General features: G+C 31.9%; 1 protein-coding gene across 2 annotated transcripts; it reads left to right on the forward strand.

The window, feature by feature from the left end:
• Nucleotides 1–1,136: 1,136 nt before the first annotated feature.
• Nucleotides 1,137–20,157, forward strand: LOC145330895 (innexin inx2-like). 2 transcript variants are annotated; one of them, XM_080175562.1, is made up of 15 exons: nucleotides 1,137–1,194; nucleotides 1,872–1,939; nucleotides 2,462–2,528; nucleotides 4,923–5,010; nucleotides 7,174–7,271; nucleotides 7,989–8,042; nucleotides 9,192–9,271; nucleotides 11,399–11,514; nucleotides 12,312–12,429; nucleotides 13,099–13,168; nucleotides 13,737–13,852; nucleotides 17,241–17,304; nucleotides 18,179–18,271; nucleotides 19,215–19,330; nucleotides 20,011–20,157. In XM_080175562.1, exons 1-15 carry the CDS (start codon nucleotides 1,144–1,146, stop codon nucleotides 20,069–20,071), a joined length of 1,260 nt encoding a protein of 419 aa, XP_080031688.1. In that variant the 5' UTR covers nucleotides 1,137–1,143; the 3' UTR covers nucleotides 20,072–20,157. The 2 variants fall into 2 exon arrangements, with proteins under 2 accessions (XP_080031688.1, XP_080031689.1); XM_080175563.1 differs by lacking the exon at nucleotides 4,923–5,010 and adding an exon at nucleotides 5,897–5,984.
• The last annotated feature ends 79 nt before the right edge of the window (nucleotides 20,158–20,236 follow it).

The raw sequence follows: 20,236 nt of genomic DNA on the forward strand, positions 1-20,236 counted from the left end.
TTATTTTTGAATCATTTAAAGTTTTTTTTTAATTAAGTTGGTTTTAAGGCAAAAAAACGCAAAAAAAATAAAGAAAATTGCCATTATCAACAAAAATAGTAAGATCTTTAATTTGACACCTTTCTTTTTGAATTCTGTTGAGTAATTATTGAAGAAGAAAAAATTTTGTTGAACCCCGGTGAATCAAAACTTTGAACTTTGGGAGCTTGTCACGAATGGGTTAAATAAAAAAATCACAAAAGTTAGGACACGTTCTTTCAAATAAGCTTTCAAACATTTTTCATATATTTAAAATAAATGTAAAAACGAGTTTATCACGTAAAAGGGGACGTATGGACGAACGGATAAAGCCGAAGTGACACAGAGTAGCTACGCTATAAAAAAAGTAAAGATGTAAACAATTCATGTCCTTAACATATTTTAGTAATATTTATAAAGCTAAACTGTGAAAATAATAAATAATAACAAGGGCAATATATGTTCGTTTATTATAATTGAGTTAATGTTTGATTAGTGCTTTTCCTCAAATGCCTAGCGAGCACAAAAACACCCCTTTCTTATCTTTAGAATTCATGGAAAAAAGTTAGGATTAACTTTTTTCATTTAAGTAGCCCCTGATGGAGGACTTAAACCTGCGGGACTACCCTATGCTCAAAATAATCTAACCTAACCTATCCATTCAAACTGAGAGTTGACTCTCAAATTTATATGTTAAAACAATTTTTCTTATTTTTTTTGCTGTGCCCTTTTACTGGATATATTATTATAACTTGGATCTTACATAATTTATGTTCTCTAATAAAGTAAAGAACGCAGCTGGCTAAAATAACGAATTCCCCTTCCACGCCCTTTATCTCTTTCCCTCCAAGTACTTTTGGAGCTACCACCACTAATTTCAAACAATTTTTAAAAAATAAAGGAGATTTTTGTTTTTTGGGGGGGTTGGGGGTGTCCCACCCCCAAAGAAAATAGCCTAAAACCAACAGGACCAGTAGCAAAAATCCCTTAAGAGTAGAATCCGATCGGTTCAGTGGTTACCGAGATCTTAAGGGATAGACAGACGGACGGACAGTCAGACATCAAGCTACTTTGTATTTTAGATTTATAATATTATATATTTAATTTATAATATTAGGTTTAAAAATGTTGGGTTTATTCTCCAGCATAAAAAGTGCTGTGCCGATTGGAAAAAAGGTAAGTTGCGTTTTTGGTCTTTTTCGCATAATTTATAGACCAACGAAAAAAGTAAATTATATACTAGTTGCTTATTGGTAAAGGGAAACTTAAGAAGGATGACAACATCCATAAAAGCGAAGCTCTGAAACGGTATGACAGACGAACATTAACTTTTGTTGAGTGTCAGAACTGAATATACAAAATATGAATATATAAGTTTTGACAAAATTATACGTAAATTTGTTGCAAAACTTCTTAAATACAGAATACTGTTTAAGGACATACTAACATTTTTAGGACCTAATTATAGAGATGATTCGCTTATAATATTGTACCGAGTTGTGATAGGAATCAGTAATCCAAAAATCAGATCAATCGGATGATTATATCACATACAAATGTTGTTAAAAAAGTTAAAAATCAACATGTTTAAAATGGACGTACGGACATTCTGGTAACTGGTAACGATCATAGAGTTGCTACGCTTTCTAAATCATACCTAACCATTACAGAAATTATCATACAAAGTTTGAAATCGACAGGACAATTCTGACATGCCTACATGAACGTAGCAGTCTAGCTTAAATAGAAGCCTAGAAATTACATTATCTCATAGAGTTATTTACTTACTGACTGACGAACAGACGAAGTGAATCACAGATAAGCTTTGCTATTAAAAAAATTTTAATATTTAGATCGGCGCAGTCAAAACTGAGGGACCCGTAGCGTTGCTACATTATAGAGCTACTACGCTTATTTTCATCAGGAGAGCTAATTTATCATTTTATAAATATAAAACTATAAACAAAAATTAAAATTGTCTAAACTTGTTAAAAAATTGCGTAAATACAGGATTCTGTTCAAGGACTTACATGTTAAGGACTTGAATATAGAGATGATTCGATTGTAATTTTGTACCTTGCTGTTCTAAGAATCAGTATTCCGAAAGTCGGATGTAAAGGATAATAATTTCATACAAAAAAAAGTTGTCAAAAAGAAAAAAATCATACAGACGTACGTGGTGATGATGATATAGAATTGCTACGTTTTCTAAATCGTACCTAACTGTTATAGGAATCATCCTGCAAAGTTTTAAATCGCTAGAACAAGAACAATGTCTAGATTAACGTAAAGAGCTAACCTTTACAGGCGTACGGACGTACAGACGGACCGACCCTAATTATACAAAAACTTAACTTTTAAAAATTATAGGGAGGCTTTATAAATTTCTTAGGGAGGATTTAGGCTATTTCCTGATAGTGAAATGATAAATCAATGAAACGTCCAGCTGCTGTTTATTGGTGACTGCTTTGGAATGGGTTGGGAATGGAGCTAATATTGCATGTGCAATGGTAAGTTTTAAAAAAACAAGGATGACAACATACATAAGTAGCGAAGCACAAAATACGATGGATGGACAAACAGACTATGTTATAGAACATGTTTATTTGTCATAAAAAAATTAAAAATGCAGAAAATCACGAAACTTTTATAAATCTTTTTATATAAAGTGTGTTACTTTATTTTATGTTTTATTATTATTTGGCCACAACTTTTTCAAAAATGCTCACAAATCAGACCTTTTTCTACCAACGATACTCAAATGGTTCCTTTACAAGCCCAGTCAATCAGTTTTAAGATATTTTTATATTTCAAGAAAAATTTATGAAAATACTAAAAAACACCAAATTTGGGTGTTACCTTTTATATGCACAGATACCATAAAATCAACAAAAAAAAATACTTATTTTTACTTTTCTGTCATTTTTAAGTTTGATTCTGTTAAATTGGCTATTCTTGAAGGGATTTATGCATTGAAATATACTGAAACATAATATTGGGCAGAAATTAATGTATTTCAAAGAAAGAAAATTTTAAAAATAAGAAATTCGACCTCTATCACTTCAGGGGACAGCTGCTAACCTCCAGTTGACAGGATATAGTTTAATACTTGTTAGCAATAATAATTAGCCCAAAAAGTAAAACAAAAAGTTTTTTAATATGGTAAAAAAAGTTTAATCTAAGTCTTAATTTTGGGGATGATAATCTGAAGGACGCTCTTACTGGTGGTGATGATGACCCAGATCATATCCAAGTACATGAGCATTATGACAACTCATCTATTGAACTATGGTCTAATTTTTGTATTTGTAGCAGCCTCCAATTAAAAGTTGTAACAAGAAATATAACCATCTTTTAAAAACTACTATATTTACCTTATGAATTAGAGAATTTAAAAACCATGATTGTATGTTTTGGGATTTCTCTTGATTGGAGAATGCTACAAATACAAAAATCGGACCATAGTTTAATAGATAAGTTGTCATAATGCTTATGTATTTGGATACCATCTGGGTCTTCATCACCAACAGTAATAGCGTCTTTAAGATCATCATCCCCAAAATTAAGATTTAGATTATCAATTTTTTACAATATTAAAAAAAATTTTGTTTTACTTTTTAGGCTAATTATTATTGCTAACAAGTATTTAACTACATCCTGTCAACTGGAGGTTGGCAGCTGTCCTCTGAAGTGATAGAGGTCGAATTTCTTATTTTCCAAAATTTCTTTCTTTGAAATACATTAATTTCTGTCCAATATTATATTTCAGTATAATCAATGCATAAATTCCTTCAAGAATAGCCAATTTAACAGAATCAAACTTTAAAAATGATAGAAAAGTAAAAATAAGTATTTTTTCTGTTGATTTTATGGTATCTGTGCATATAAAAGGTAACACCCAAATTTGCCGTTTTTTATTATTTTCATAAATTTTCCTTGAAATATAAAGATATCTTAAAACTGATTGACTGGGCTTGTAAAGGAACCATTTGAGCATCTTCGGTCAAAAAAGGTCTGATTTGTGTGCATTTTTTACCAAGTTGTGGCCAAATGATAATAAAACATAAAAAAAGGTAACACACTTTATTTTAAGTATGAACAACAGACAGACGGATAATAGAATGTATAGACTAGGTATTAGGAATCTTCACTAAAAAATATCAGTCTATCTTGATTAAAAACGGCGAAAATGACATTACCTTCATATAAATGGCTAACAAACTGACTGACGGACGGACAGACGGATATACAGAATTATAGAGTAGTCTAAAATAGTTTAAAATTAGTTTAAAATAGCAAGGTTCAAATTTTTGTACCATAATATTAATCTAGAGGAGGGGTAAGACAATGAAAGAAAAATTTATCATGTAAACTTTCAATTACCATGAACAAAAATTACCCTAATGTAGATTAAAATAATTGTTTAAAAAGTTTGAACAACCAGATCAAGATTAAATGTAAGACCCCAAAGTTTTAAGACATTGAATGAGAGATCGTGTTTATAAAACTCTGGGACTAGTACATTTTACATTCCAATGTCCCCTCCCTCTCCTAATTTGAATGTTGAATTTAAAAACGCGTTCTTTCATTTAATGGCTTAAAAATGAAATTTTAAACAGTTGTCTAAACTTTTTAAGCGATAATCTTAATGATATTTCCCCTGAAAGTTTCTATGCCTAACCCCTGCGGGGGGGTTCCTAAATCTGCGGGGCTACTGCTACTCATTGCTGACTCATACGAGAGAAGAAATTTGTACATAATTTGATTAAGTTTAATCCTAAAAAATACGACTATTTATAGATGACTTATAATGCGAACGCAATGGAAAAAAATAACTGCCATTTGGTGACAAATTTGTGTACACTTTCTAACCGATAATGTGGCCAGAGATATTGTGATTGTAGGTTGGTTCTGATGATTCCTGGATTATACCCAAGGGCGTTATCAACACCTATTGTTACATACAGAGCACCTTTATCGTACCAGGAGTAGGTAATATGTCAGTTTCTCCCAAATGCATACAATCAAACCAGATTCAAATTGACTTTGTGGCATAATGTTTAATTTTGACAAATTTTCTTTTTAAAATGTTTTTGATTAAAGGTAAAACACCTGGGAAGGAGGGTACATTGGACTTTAAATTACACTGGTACCCAAGTCCCCAAGTATCAATGTCCACATTTGTTAGCCATAATTTTAATCTACGGAAGGGGTCATTTGTTTATCATCATTGGGGCTGTACATCAATTTATCCTCCATTGTCTTATCCCTTGAGATCCCTGGTGATTCAACAAATTACGTGTAGAGATTTTTACTACAACCTTTGGTTTTTAAAACAGATCTATAGTAAAGATGTATATATATACAGACAACTACCTCCCTTCCTTTTTCAAAGAACTCTTCCGTCTGCTTCTAAATTATTTTCTGCTACTTGGCTGTGTTAAGAAGCGACACCATTGGTTGATTTTCTATGACCCAATAGAAAAGTTGCACAAGACGGTTGCGATGGGGAGATACAGTTATTTAACCCTTTCTCCCTCTAGTGTTTTACTCTAATATTTTTAATACCTTATAATTTTAAAAATTTGTCAATTTTAAACATTATGTTACAAAAATCAATTTTGGACAGGTTTGATTGTTAGAACAGTTTTAATCAGGGTTCGGAAGCCGCGCCTCAGCCGCGCATAAGCCTCAGTTTTAAACCTGCTTGTGAGCAGAAAAAAAAATTCAGGAAGAAGGATTGTCTGCTAAAGAGCCGTTTTATACATCCAGCTGAATTTTATAGTGATAAAATGAAGATTTCACTGAGGCTTACACGCGGCTTACGCGCGGCTTCCGAACCCTGGTTTTAATGTGACAGGACGATTCTATATTCTAGGTGGGGCCAGACTTTGCTTGGGTCATTCCCAAGAGAGTAATCAATACGTATTGTTACATACAGTCCACATTTATTGTACCTTGGATAGGTGAGGCTTTATACTGGTACCCAAAGTTATGTGGCTCAAAAACTTTGGGTTCTTTTATTGAAAATATATTAATTGGTTCCAAATTAGCAGTGTTCAAACTTTTCAACCAATAATTTACGGGTAATTTAATTTATCATAACTGGGGATTTATATATGACAAAGACCAAATTGTGTCAAAATTATCCTTGTGACGTCATAAAAATGAGGGAGATAAGAGGAGAAGTGGGAATGAAAACACCTAAAAAACAGATGGATAATTCCTCATTTTTATGACGTCACATGGATTATTTATATCAATCTATCGTCCACTGTCTTATCCCTTAAGATCCCTAGGGAAAATTAATGCCTTGTTGATGGAAGGCAAATTTATGGTCGGATTTTGTACAGTACATATTCTGTACATAATAAGTAATTTTTTGGCCTTATTTACAATTTAAAAAGTTTTTTTTTTACTTTTTTTCTTAGCGGTCAGATAAATAAACATCCGATTATTAGAAGATTCTAGGGGCACTTAAAACGAAAAAGAAAAAAATATTTGTTTTTTTGGGGGGGTTTGGCATTTTTTAATTGGGAGTGTGGAAATACCCTCACTGGATATATAATAAGCTACACTGTAATAATAACCATATCGGTTCAGCGGTTTGTTAGATCCTTCGCTACAGACAAAAAAAGCTTACTACTTAATATAAGAGGATTAGATAAAAATATTTTACATATAATAGTATTGATCTAGAAGTGATTTTTTTAAATAATCTATCCTGGAAAAAATAAGAGCTTCTTTTTTTATAGTAAAACCTCTCTATAACAAAGGGTATAACTGTATATATGTATCCTTATACTGAAGTAACAGGATGTCTGTTTGTTTGTCTGGGTGTTTGTGTGTCTAGGTGTTTGTACCAAAGGATCTCGCTAACCGCTGAACCGATAGGGTTCTCCTTAACAGGGTAGCTTCTCATAGGTCCCGGGAAGGTTTATAACTATTTTCTTGGGGGATGGGACACCCCCAAACCCCCCAAAAAATGAAAAATCCCCCCCAAAAAATTTCTTTTTCCTTTTCTTTTAAAATCTAAAATAAGAAATTGGGTTATCAAATTCGACTCCTTCCTCCGCAAGTGCCAAGTGCTCCTAGAGGCCTCTAAAGGCGTAGACGCTAGTATCTAGAAAAAATATACTGGAAAATATCATTTAGGTAGCGCAGATGGTCAAGCCCACCCTGGTGTGGGGAATGGAGCTGAGGTCAAGTATAAAGCTTATTATCAGTGGGTCTCTTTTCTACTTTTCCTTCAGGTTTGTATGCTTTTATACAAGTTACAGGATGTCTGTTTGTGTCTGTCTGTGTATACCGAAGGATCTTGATCATTGCTGAACCGATATGGTTTCTCTTTACAATGTAGCTTCTCATAGGTCATGGGAAGGTTTATAACTATTCTAAAAAAATAAAAATGGGGGGAGTGACAAAACATGCCCCCCCCCCCGTTCCGCTTCCACCTCAAGTGCCCCTAGAAGCCTTCAGTAAACAATTGAGTTTGTCCGTCGGTCCAACAACCATGCTACCAAGACAAATATTATATTTCTTATAAAGCTAGGTTTGGTGATTTTCTTCTATTATGAGTATTTGATTTATAGCTCACTTTGACCATTTCTCAATCCATAATTTTTTTGTGTTTCTCTATTTATGAATGTTGTCATCCTTGTTTTTAAAGGTCAGCTAAATTGTAGTTTCCGATTGTGTACATATCACCCTCATCTTATGTCAATATTTACTTCCAGCTAAAAAGCTTCAAACTTCCAAAAAAATCAAAATTTGAAAAATTAAAATTTTGAATGTATATAATGTATAAATCTTTTATGCATTATATCGCTTTTCCCTTTGACCGGAATAGCTGAAAATAGCTTTTGCAATAGTTGGGTTATCTGTCGTACAACTTCTGAAATTAGAGAAAAAATTTGTAATCAATTTTCAATTGATCTTTTTAAAACATTAAAGTTATGAAAATATTTCAGGCTGCTTTGTTTTATCTACCACATCTGATTTTCAAGTACTGGGAAGGAGGAAAGGTAATTATTTAATTTATAGCATGGCTTTGAAACCTATTAAAATCCGCAGGATTAGAATTTGTTCTCAGTCATACTGAAAAACTTGTATGATAGAGAATTTTTCACGAATTAAAATCATAATATTTTGATTAGTTTGGTTAGCCCAGGCATTTGGTCCCTACGGTGTGATGAAACGCGTTTTATTCTTTAAACTTTTCAAATTACTACCCACGGAAAGCTGTCTATAATACGATGCGATAAATAACTATTACATAATTTTAGATTCTGAATAAAGGGGGAGGTAGGTTGTGCTAAAATTCCGTAAAAGTGTAAGTTTTAAGACTTAAAAACAGTAGTAAAACAATAATAACTCACTTAATATGTGTATTCCTTATTGAAAAGAACTGTAGACAAAAATATTAGTGAAAAATATTTAGTGAATATTATCGTTCTACTACTTAAAGCCTTAAAACTCACACTTTTACGGAATTTTAGCACAACCTACTTCCCCCTTATATTATCTAAAGGTATAAGATAATATCAAATTTTAGTATGTGTGTTTTTACATTTAAAACTTATTAGGTGGTTAGCTTTGAGCTTTGAAAATATTCAAATCTGTTAATCAAAGCGTTTCAATATATTTAGTTAAACTTTTTAGCATTATAGAAACTAGGAAAATCGAACAATTCAACTATCAATAATACACGTAGCTGGACAAAGTGTCTCAAAAACTCAGCTCAGCCTTATGACGCCATAAAAATGAGGAGTTATCCATCTCTTTTTTAGGGGTTTTCTTTACCACTTCTCCTCTCATCTCCCACATTCTTATGAAGTCACATTGATGATTTTTGGGACACTTTGTCCAGCTACATAATACACAGCTACATAACTTGATTTTGGACTTAAAAATGAGCTAAAAAATTAATGGCCAAATACCGAAGGTAAATCTATACTAAAAAATCAAAATTCAACCCTATATAGTTATTTTAACCATCCCTAACATTTTTTAATGAAACTTACAAAAAAATATAATTTGATTTTGCATTTTTTCATTTTTTATGTTACAAAATTTTATTTTCACTAAAAACCCAACTTGTTCCATATTCTCATATAAAGGCCTTTCTTTATTTTTGCTTATTACCTTTGATCATATTTAACCTTTATTATTAGATAAAGAACATAATATCTGGACTGCATAATCTGGTTCTGGACAAGGATGACCGCCATTCTAGGGAGAAAGTTTTAGCCAAGTAAGTAATCGTTTTATTGTACCCAATTGTAGGTTAGAATTGTCCTATCGATTCCAAACTTTGTATGGTGATTCCTGTAGTAGTTAGGTACGATATAGAAAGCGTAGCAACTCTATAACCGTTACCAGAATGTCCGTACGTCCATTTTAAACATGTTCATTTTTTTTACTCTTTTAACAACTAATTTTTATGTGATCTAATCATCCGATTGATCTGATTTTTTGTAAATTGATTCCTGGGACAATAAAGTATGATGTTATAAGCGATGCAACTCTATAATCAAGTGCTAAAAATGTAAGTATGTCTATAAACATTATCCTGTATCAAGCAGATTTTCAACAAATTTACTTACAATTTTGCTTCGACTCTTATACATTTATATTCTGACACTATACAAGTGTTAATGTCCGTTTGTCCTATCGTTTCAGTGCTTAGCTTAAATGTATGTTGCCATCCTTGTTCTTAATAGAAATTTTGCAGCTTCTCTTATAAGAAGTTTCTTAATGATATCTTCAAATATTATTAGGATGCCTGCAGCTTTAATCTGTTTTATTTCTACACAGTGGGATCTTTTGCCAAAAAACGGGACATTTAGAGTAGACAAAAGTAAACTTCAATAAATAAGCTTGTATTTGAAGAAATGATGTAATTTCTTTTGCTTTAACTCGGAAATAACTTAAATTTTGCCTCTGTTAACTTCTAATGTGCATTTGGTAAGTACGTCTTGCTGTTTTGGAGGAGCGAAGCTACCCTATTTTTAAAAAATCTATAAAACTTCATAACTTTAGTTAGGATAGGAATATTTTAACAAAATCAACCGTCAACGTCTATGTAAATATTTCTTCAATGCAAACAATGTTTGTGAACAAGAATATAGCGTCAGGTGCACCCATTTCGAGTCCCGGCATTTTTAGGTAGGTCCAGTATAAGTAAAATAGGACACTTATAAGGCATGTTTTCAAATATTTTTTTTACAGATATAAACAACAATAACATAATTTTCAAAACACTTTTGATTTTGTGTTAATACCTTTATTCTAGGTCTAGCTATTTTCATTTAAAGTTTGTATAAGAATATAAGCATAATTACTTAAATTATATTATCTCTCAAACGTATATTTTTCTCTCTCTCTCTGATGCGTATATAATGTTTTTGCAATATTATAATTAATTCCCAAATTTGAATTTCTGCTGGACCAAAACCAGTTAGAACTGCAAATTTTTTAAGAACACATGAAATTTAGCAAATTTAATTGCTAAAATAAAACTATTTTTAAGTCATCTTTATTTTAACGACTCCTTTATCCCTTAAATGTCCATTAAAACCGCGAGAACGGCAAAAATCGTTAAAAATCACGCCAACGGCGGCAAATAACAGCGAAACGGTTCGCCAGAGGCAAATGATGCATAAGTCAAGAAAGATCCGCCTTAATAAGTTTGAAAATATTGCAGAGATGACTTTGGGCTCTAAAATGACTCCTTCCCCCTCTAACGGGGGAAAATTTGAAATTAACAAGAACGAAATTGTTCAAACCATGCAATGTAAAATGCTCAATTACTCAAAAACGGACAAGAGGCCCCAGGTTGTGAAAACTGTTTTATACACAATACATGTTGTATATTGATATTATTATTGCAAAACCCGGGGCCTCCTGTCCGTTTTTGGGTAAAATGGAGAAAACTGATTTTTTGGGGTTAAAAATCTTAATATTTTTGGTGAAATTTTCTCACAAAATGTCAATTTACACCACCAAAAAAATATTTTTTAAAATGAAAAGTACCTCAACAAATTTTTTTTTTTCATAAGATGAACATAAATGTATTTTTTGTTGCCTTGAAAAAATTGTGTAAAAAAATCTGGAAAATCATCAAAACTGAAAAGAAATTTTTCACTACCTTTTTTAAAAATGGCATAAACCCGCCAAAAATTAATATTTTTTAAAAATTTCTTTTCTAGCTGTCTACTTACAGCCATTATTAGGTCCAAGGATAGATAAAAGTTGATTTTAGATTTTTTGGATGTCCCGATTTTTTTCAAAAGATCCCACTGTGTTCTAATGAGAGTATGCTAAAAGTTAACCTTTTTAATTTTATAGCTGTTATCTACGTATAAATATTTTTCTTTAGGTACCTAAAGGACAGCCTGTACACTCACAACACCTGGGCAGTCAAGTTGTTCTTTGTAAGATTTCTTTACCTCATCAATGTCATCTTTAACCTCATCCTCTTAGAGATTTTCCTGGGTAAGATTTTCATGAATGTTCAAAAACTTTTATATACTACTATAAAAAACAGTAACAATTTTTTTTGTCAAAAGCTTAATAACTCAATAACTACTGAACTGATTGGGTTCCATATTTTAGATAAACTTCACATAGGTCCCTTGATGGCTTTTAGTCTTTTTTTATTTTCACACTTTAGTCTTGGGATAGTTTTAAGCTATTTTTCTAGTTTCTTGAGTTCCTTTCTGTCGTGATTTAGAGAATAGATTTGGTAATTCATAAATTCTATCTACTTTCAGTGGGACATTGGATATTTATTAAATATCCTAATTTTTATGAATATCAACTATCTATCCTATTTTCTATCTATCTTGACTGGGAGTATTGCACGTATGAATGGCAGGTAGTGTCTCTAATTCAAGATTTCTAAATCAATCCATCTATTATATGTCTACTATTCTTAATTTCTGTCTACTATCTATCTTTGTTGAAAGTATAAATTGTAGGTAGTGTCTCTAAATCAATCCATCTATCTTCTATTCTTAATTTTTGTCTTCTATCTACTGGGAGTATGATATCAAATATCAATTATATATCATTTAATACCTATATTTGCGAAAACTTTTACAAAACAGAATCTTCAAATTTTTAACTTTTACAAAACGCCGTGCTTTGTTGCTTCAGGATCCATATCGTTCAGATCTATATAGGAAAATATTGTGTTTAAAATCACAGTACCTAAAACAATTTTTAAAAACTGCATATATATTCTTAAATTCTTTTATATCTTAAGTAGCCAATATTTTCAATCTATCTAGACTGGGAATTCAGCAAGTATGGTTGGCAGGTAGTGTCCTTGATGGAGGATGATCCAGTCTGGAGGCAGGATCCTATGGCCAGAATATTTCCCAAGGTCACCAAGTGTACCATGCAAAAGTAAGGTTTACAAGTTAAAGCTTCTTATTGGTCCAGTGAAGGTTTCCAACTATTCTTTGAGGCACTTTGAAATTTTGAGGCCACCCTTATGGAGGTCAAAAATTCATTGCATCAGAACTGTGGCTTTATGGTGCTCCCAGAAAAAAGGCCTTGAGGAGTAGAATCAGGAAACTTTGTCTGTTTCAAAATATCTCGTTCCTAGCCAAAGAAATGACTAAAAAAACACCATTTTTTAGAGTTTATTGACAATTGTCCAATTTGTAGAGGTTTTTTGAGATTTTCTCAGGCTAGGAATGAGATATTTTGAAACAGACAAAATTTCCTGATTCTACTCCTCAAGGCCTTTCCTAGGAGCACCATAAAGACATAGTTTTGATGTAATGAATTTTTGACCTCCATAAGGGGGGCCTCAAAATATCAAAGTGCTTGTACCGTCACAATTTTTGCATGACAGAAAAAATATTTTGCATAGGTCATTTTTTTGCACAAAATCAACCATATTTTGGCTGGGGGCCAAAATTTTAACAAAATTTTTCAAATTCGGGACAGGCTACCCTGCACCTCTAAAAAGATTTATGAACCCTTATAAAATATTTTTTTCTAAGAAATCCAATTTTAAACTTATTTAAAATTAACCTCGCAGAACCTTGAATGATTCTAAATTTTCAGGTATGGTCCCACAGGAACAATCCAACGTCATGATGCCATCTGCATTCTTCCAATCAATATTATTAACGAGGTCAGATATTCTGAGTAGTGAAGCTACTTTAAAAGTTGTTAGTTGTTGTCTGACGTTTTATCAGACTGTGCTGTTTATTACACTAGTCCCCAGAGTTTATAAAAACGTTGTCTTATTTGCTGGCTTAACAACTTTGGGGAATTTAGTGAATTTTGATTGATTGGTCTATTAAGTTGAGTGTTCAAACGTTTCAACCAAAAATTTTATTTTATAGAAGGGATAATTTTGTGTATCATCATTGGGGATATACATTAATCTATCCGCTAGTGTCTTATCCCTTTAGATCCCTTTATAATTTTATTTATTAGAAGCAGATACCCCATCAATTTCAAATTTTTGGCATTGTTTCCACAAAGTAGAAAAAATGTGTAAAAGGTTTTTTTTTAAGTGCAAGCAATGAAAATATATTAGAACCTATGTGGTTGAATTATGGGGAAAGTGCTCAATAGGGAAACAGTTTTTTTAAGTCTTGCCCCCATTTAAAACCAGAAAATTAATACTCAAAATTACTAAATTTGAAAAAAAAAATAGATGCAATTTTAAAAAACTGAAAAAGTCTTTATTTTAGAAAATATTTGTTGTGCTCTACTTTTGGTTGGCAGCAATTGGTGTAATAACTCTGATTTCTGTGGTATATAATTCTATGGTTGTTATCTCTCCTAGTATTAGAAATATGATGCTCAGGTAAGATTAATAACTCTGTGGTATATAATTCTATAGTTGTTATCTCTCCTAGTATTAGAAATATGATGCTCAGGTAAGATTAATAACTCTGTGGTATATAATTCTATGGTTGTTATCTCTCCTAGTATTAGAAATATGATACTCAGGTAAGATTAATAACTCTGTGGTATATAATTCTATGGTTGTTATCTCTCCTGGTATTAGAAATATGATACTCAGGTAAGATTAATAACTCTGTGGTATATAATTCTATGGTTGTTATCTCTCCTAGTATTAGAAATATGATGCTCAGGTAAGATTAATAACTCTGTGGTATATAATTCTATGGTTGTTATCTCTCCTGGTATTAGAAATATGATGCTCAGGTAAGATTAATAACTCTGTGGTATATAATTCTATGGTTGTTATCTCTCCTGGTATTAGAAATATGATGCTCAGGTAAGATTAATAACTCTGTGGTATATAATTCTATGGTTGTTATCTCCCCTGGTATTAGAAATATGATGCTCAGGTAAGATTAATAACTCTGTGGTATATAATTCTATAGTTGTTATCTCCCCTGGTATTAGAAATATGATGCTCAGGTAAGATTAATAACTCTGTGGTATATAATTCTATGGTTGTTATCTCTCCTGGTATTAGAAATATGATGCTCAGGTAAGATTAATAACTCTGTGGTATATAATTCTATGGTTGTTATCTCTCCTGGTATTAGAAATATAATACTCAGGTAAGATTAATAACTCTGTGGTATATAATTCTATGGTTGTTATCTCTCCTGGTATTAGAAATATGATACTCAGGTAAGATTAATAACTCTGTGGTATATAATTCTATAGTTGTTATCTCTCCTGGTATTAGAAATATGATACTCAGGTAAGATTAATAACTCTGTGGTATATAATTCTAAAGTTGTTATCTCTCCTGGTATTAGAAATATGATACTCAGGTAAGATTAATAACTCTGTGGTATATAATTCTAAAGTTGTTATCTCTCCTGGTATTAGAAATATGATGCTCAGGTAAGATTAATAACTCTGTGGTATATAATTCTAAAGTTGTTATCTCTCCTGGTAGTAGAAATATGATGCTTAGGTAAGATTAATAACTCTGTGGTATATAATTCTATAGTTGTTATCTCTCCTGGTATTAGAAATATGATGCTCAGGTAAGATTAATAACTCTGTGGTATATAATTCTATAGTTGTTATCTCTCCTGGTATTAGAAATATGATACTCAGGTAAGATTAATATCTCTGTGGTATATAATTCTATAGTTGTTATCTCTCCTGGTATTAGAAATATGATGCTCAGGTAAGATTAATAACTCTGTGGTATATAATTCTATGGTTGTTATCCCTCCTGGTATTAGAAATATGATGCTCAGGTAAGATTAATAACTCTGTGGTATATAATTCTATGGTTGTTATCTCTCCTGGTATTAGAAATATAATACTCAGGTAAGATTAATAACTCTGTGGTATATAATTCTATGGTTGTTATCTCTCCTGGTATTAGAAATATGATGCTCAGGTAAGATTAATAACTCTGTGGTATATAATTCTATGGTTGTTATCTCTCCTGGTATTAGAAATATGATGCTCAGGTAAGATTAATAACTCTGTAGTATATAATTCTATGGTTGTTATCTCTCCTGGTATTAGAAATATGATGCTCAGGTAAGATTAATAACTCTGTGGTATATAATTCTATGGTTGTTATCTCTCCTGGTATTAGAAATATGATGCTCAGGTAAGATTAATAACTCTGTGGTATATAATTCTATGGTTGTTATCTCTCCTGGTATTAGAAATATGATGCTCAGGTAAGATTAATAACTCTGTGGTATATAATTCTATGGTTGTTATCTCTCCTGGTATTAGAAATATGATGCTCAGGTAAGATTAATAACTCTGTGGTATATAATTCTATGGTTGTTATCTCCCCTGGTATTAGAAATATGATACTCAGGTAAGATTAATAACTCTGTGGTATATAATTCTATGGTTGTTATCTCCCCTGGTATTAGAAATATGATGCTCAGGTAAGATTAATAACTCTGTGGTATATAATTCTATGGTTGTTATCTCTCCTGGTATTAGAAATATAATACTCAGGTAAGATTAATAACTCTGTGGTATATAATTCTATAGTTGTTATCTCTCCTGGTATTAGAAATATGATGCTCAGGTAAGATTAATAACTCTGTGGTTTATAATTCTATGGTTGTTATCTCTCCTGGTATTAGAAATATGATGCTCAGGTAAGATTAATAACTCTGTGGTATATAATTCTATGGTTGTTATCTCCCCTGGTATTAGAAATATAATACTCAGGTAAGATTAATAACTCTGTGGTATATAATTCTATAGTTGTTATCTCTCCTGGTATTAGAAATATGATGCTCAGGTAAGATTAATAACTCTGTGGTATATAATTCTATGGTTGTTATCTCTCCTGGTATTAGAAATATAATACTCAGGTAAGATTAATAACTCTGTGGTATATAATTCTATGGTTGTTATCTCTCCTGGTATTAGAAATATGATGCTCAGGTAAGATTAATAACTCTGTAGTATATAATTCTATGGTTGTTATCTCTCCTGGTATTAGAAATATGATGCTCAGGTAAGATTAATAACTCTGTGGTATATAATTCTATGGTTGTTATCTCTCCTGGTAGTAGAAATATAATACTCAGGTAAGATTAATAACTCTGTGGTATATAATTCTATAGTTGTTATCTCTCCTGGTATTAGAAATATGATGCTCAGGTAAGATTAATAACTCTGTGGTATATAATTCTATGGTTGTTATCTCTCCTGGTATTAGAAATATGATGCTCAGGTAAGATTAATAACTCTGTGGTATATAATTCTATAGTTGTTATCTCCCCTGGTATTAGAAATATAATACTCAGGTAAGATTAATAACTCTGTGGTATATAATTCTATGGTTGTTATCTCTCCTGGTAGTAGAAATATAATACTCAGGTAAGATTAATAACTCTGTGGTATATAATTCTATAGTTGTTATCTCTCCTGGTATTAGAAATATGATGCTCAGGTAAGATTAATAACTCTGTGGTATATAATTCTATGGTTGTTATCTCTCCTGGTATTAGAAATATGATGCTCAGGTAAGATTAATAACACCCCCCACTCCTATCTTTACCGCTGAGGCCCCGTATGTAATGTTAAAAATTAAGGGAGAAACCTCAAATAAATGAACTAGGTACATAATTTAATGATGGCAGCTTGAATTTTCTCATTTAACCAGAGCTGGATCTTTAAATCATTTCAATGGTGCGCTAAATCACCCCGCGAAGAATTTAAATGATTTAAAGATCCAGCTCAGATATAAAGAAGTTATTAACAAACTTTTTAAGATCTGGAGGAGCTCAAAGAAGTCAAACTCTGAGAAAGCTAGATGATATTAGTAAATACCTACAGGTTAATATTTTTAAGGAGAGGTTCACCCTCCCCCCTTTCTAAACATGTATATCTACCTATCTATCTCTGTGTATATCTATTAATTTGACTGTCTGTTTGTCTATCTATTCCTTTGTATATCTACTCCTCTGATTGTCTATCCATATGTATGTATAAGTATCTATCTGTATGTCTGATTATCTATCTTTCTCTTTTTCTTTCTTTCTATCTATTCATTTTTCTTTTTGATTGTCTTACTTTCTATCTCTATATCTTTTTATCTATATTCCTATATATCTATCTATCTGTATATCTAATTACCTTTCTATCTATACTCTTTTTACATTTCTGACTAACTTTCCTTTTATCTACCAAAATTTTTTTCTTTCTATCTATTCACCTATCTTTTTTTATCTAAAGTCTGTAAGTTTTTTAATATGTTCGTTTATAACATTACAAGAATTTGGCCATAATTCTGTCAAAAATGCTTTTAAAAAGAACTTTTTCGACCCAAGATACTGAAACAGTTTCTTTGTGAGCCCAAGTAATCAGTTTTGAAATATCTTTCTTTTTAACAAATTTGCATATTTTTTAGTATATTCATTAGTTTTTATTATTCAAAACTGATTACTTGGGGTTACAAATTAACTGTTTTAGTATCTTGAGTAGAAAAAGGTGTTTTTTAAAAGCATTTTTTACAGAGTTATGGCCAAATCCTTGAAATGTTATGATCGAAAATATAAAAAAGTAACAAACTTTATCTATATTTCAGTCTATATTTTCATCTTACTTTTCTCTCTATCTATCTATCTTTAAATCTATTTATTAATCTATCTTTCTATCTATCTATTTATACATATGTTAATCTATCTTACTTTTTAAATATATTTCCTAGATTGGAGATTGGTTTTTGCTGTACACTCTATCAAAGAATCTGGAGCCGGTTGTCTGGTCAGAACTTGTCTCTGAATACCACAATCTCTTGAAGGTAGAGGTGATGGCGGGGACTGTTTATTACACTAGTCCCCAAAGTTTTATGATAACGTTTTTTTATGAGTTGGCTTAACTCTTTGGGGACTTTCATTGAACTTTCTTTGGTTGGTTCATGAAATTGAGTGTTCAAACAACCACAAATTGTAATCTACAGTAGGGGTGATTTTGTGTATCATCATTTTGGATGTACATCAAATTATCGCCGATTGTCTTATCCCTTGAGATTCCTGTGAAGGTAGTCAAGTTTCGTTCTTTGTTTCGCTAGTATGCAGGGAGGGAGGTGAAAATATACTGGAACCAGATTTTATAAAAAAAAAATTGGACTTAAAAACTTTGGTATAGTGAAAGTGATTTAAGTTCCTCCTCCGCCCCTCATAGTTTATTTTAAGGCTGGAGCTAAGGCTTAAAGTGGGCTAAGTTCTCCCTCCTCCCCCCAAAGAGATATATTTATATTAAGGATGGGGCAAAGTCTTAAATTAAGTTAGGATCCCCCTCCTCCCCCTAAAGTAATCATATGTTTATTTTAAGGCTGAAGTGAAGTCTTAAAGTGGGTTAAGTTCCCCCTCCTCCCCCGAAAGTAATCAAATGTTTATTAGAAGGCTAAAGCGAAGGCCTCCAAGTGGTGTCAAAAGTCTCCTCTTTCTAAAACTATAATCTGTTTTAATTTTAAGGCCGGAGCATGGTCTAAAAGTGGGCTAGGTTCCCCCTCCTCCCCCCAAAGAGATATATTTACATTGCAGTTGGGGCAAAGTCTAAAAGTGAGTTAGGTTCCCCCTCCTCCCCCGAAAGTAATCAAATGTTTATTAGAAGGTTGAAGCGAAGTCTTAAAGTGGGTTAGGTTCCCCACTCCACAAATGTATATTTTAAGGCTGGGAAAAAGGACTCAAAGTGGTCAAAAGTCTCCTCTTACCAAAACTATAATCTGTTTTTGTTTTAAGGCCGGAGCAAAGGCTAAAAGTGGGCTAGGTTCCCCCTCCTCCCCCCAAAGTGGACCAGATATGGATGAAGAATCTGAATTAGGATCAATTATCAGCCAACAACATAAACAACGAAGGTTATAATAGATGGTTAGATTGGTTAATTGATAGATAGAAAGATGGTTATATTAATTGATAAATAGATAGAAATGTAGATGATTAGATTAATTGATAGATCTGAACAAATAGATATATTTGGTCAAAACCTCTAGACATAGCCTAAGAGTTAGACTTTCCCCAAGTCTTAAATATTCTTTTCTCGTATTCATTCGAATCCGGTGGATAAGAACCGGTTCTCATCCATACGAAAAAAACTATGTCTAGCATCGTATTAAATCCAGCTATCTACGAATATAAAAATGTACAATCATAATATTAAACCCTGTTTTTTTAGCCGGTGCCTTCAGCACCTCGGGGCTAAAAAACTAGTTTTAATCTCATAATTGTACATTCTATATCCGCGGAAAGCCGTTTATAATACGATGCGAGAAATAACTAATATATTCATGCAAGGCTAAGGAAACTCTAGGAAATTTCATAGGATTTGACCAATTAAATAGTTAGATGGTTGAGGGTCAAATAGAAAAGCACAAAAAAATCATGGAATATGGGAATAAAAGTTGATTTAAAAGAGCATTGCATACTAGATGCTAAATAGTACAGAGAATCTTCACAAAAAAAACAGTGGTCTTGAATAACAGCTGAGAAAATAACATTTGTTCATCAAATTAATTAATTATATTTTTGTTTATTTCAGACCCAGCCACCACAGCCATCACAGTCATGGATCAAAGAAAACCATCAAAACTGATTTCTAAACATTAAATCTTCAGCTTGGCAGCTGTCATCAAGTCGCTTATTGAGCTGCCAAAAACATTTAGAATATAAATGATTATTAGAGAGTTTTTTGGCTTATTTGTTGATGGCTGCCAGTCCCTATAACCTATAATTTTCCTTTTCTATCAACAAATATTACAGAATAA

This window comes from Acartia tonsa, chromosome 10, assembly GCF_053477335.1.
Source record: "Acartia tonsa isolate MP-2025a chromosome 10, ASM5347733v1, whole genome shotgun sequence".
Taxonomy (NCBI): domain Eukaryota; kingdom Metazoa; phylum Arthropoda; class Copepoda; order Calanoida; family Acartiidae; genus Acartia; species Acartia tonsa.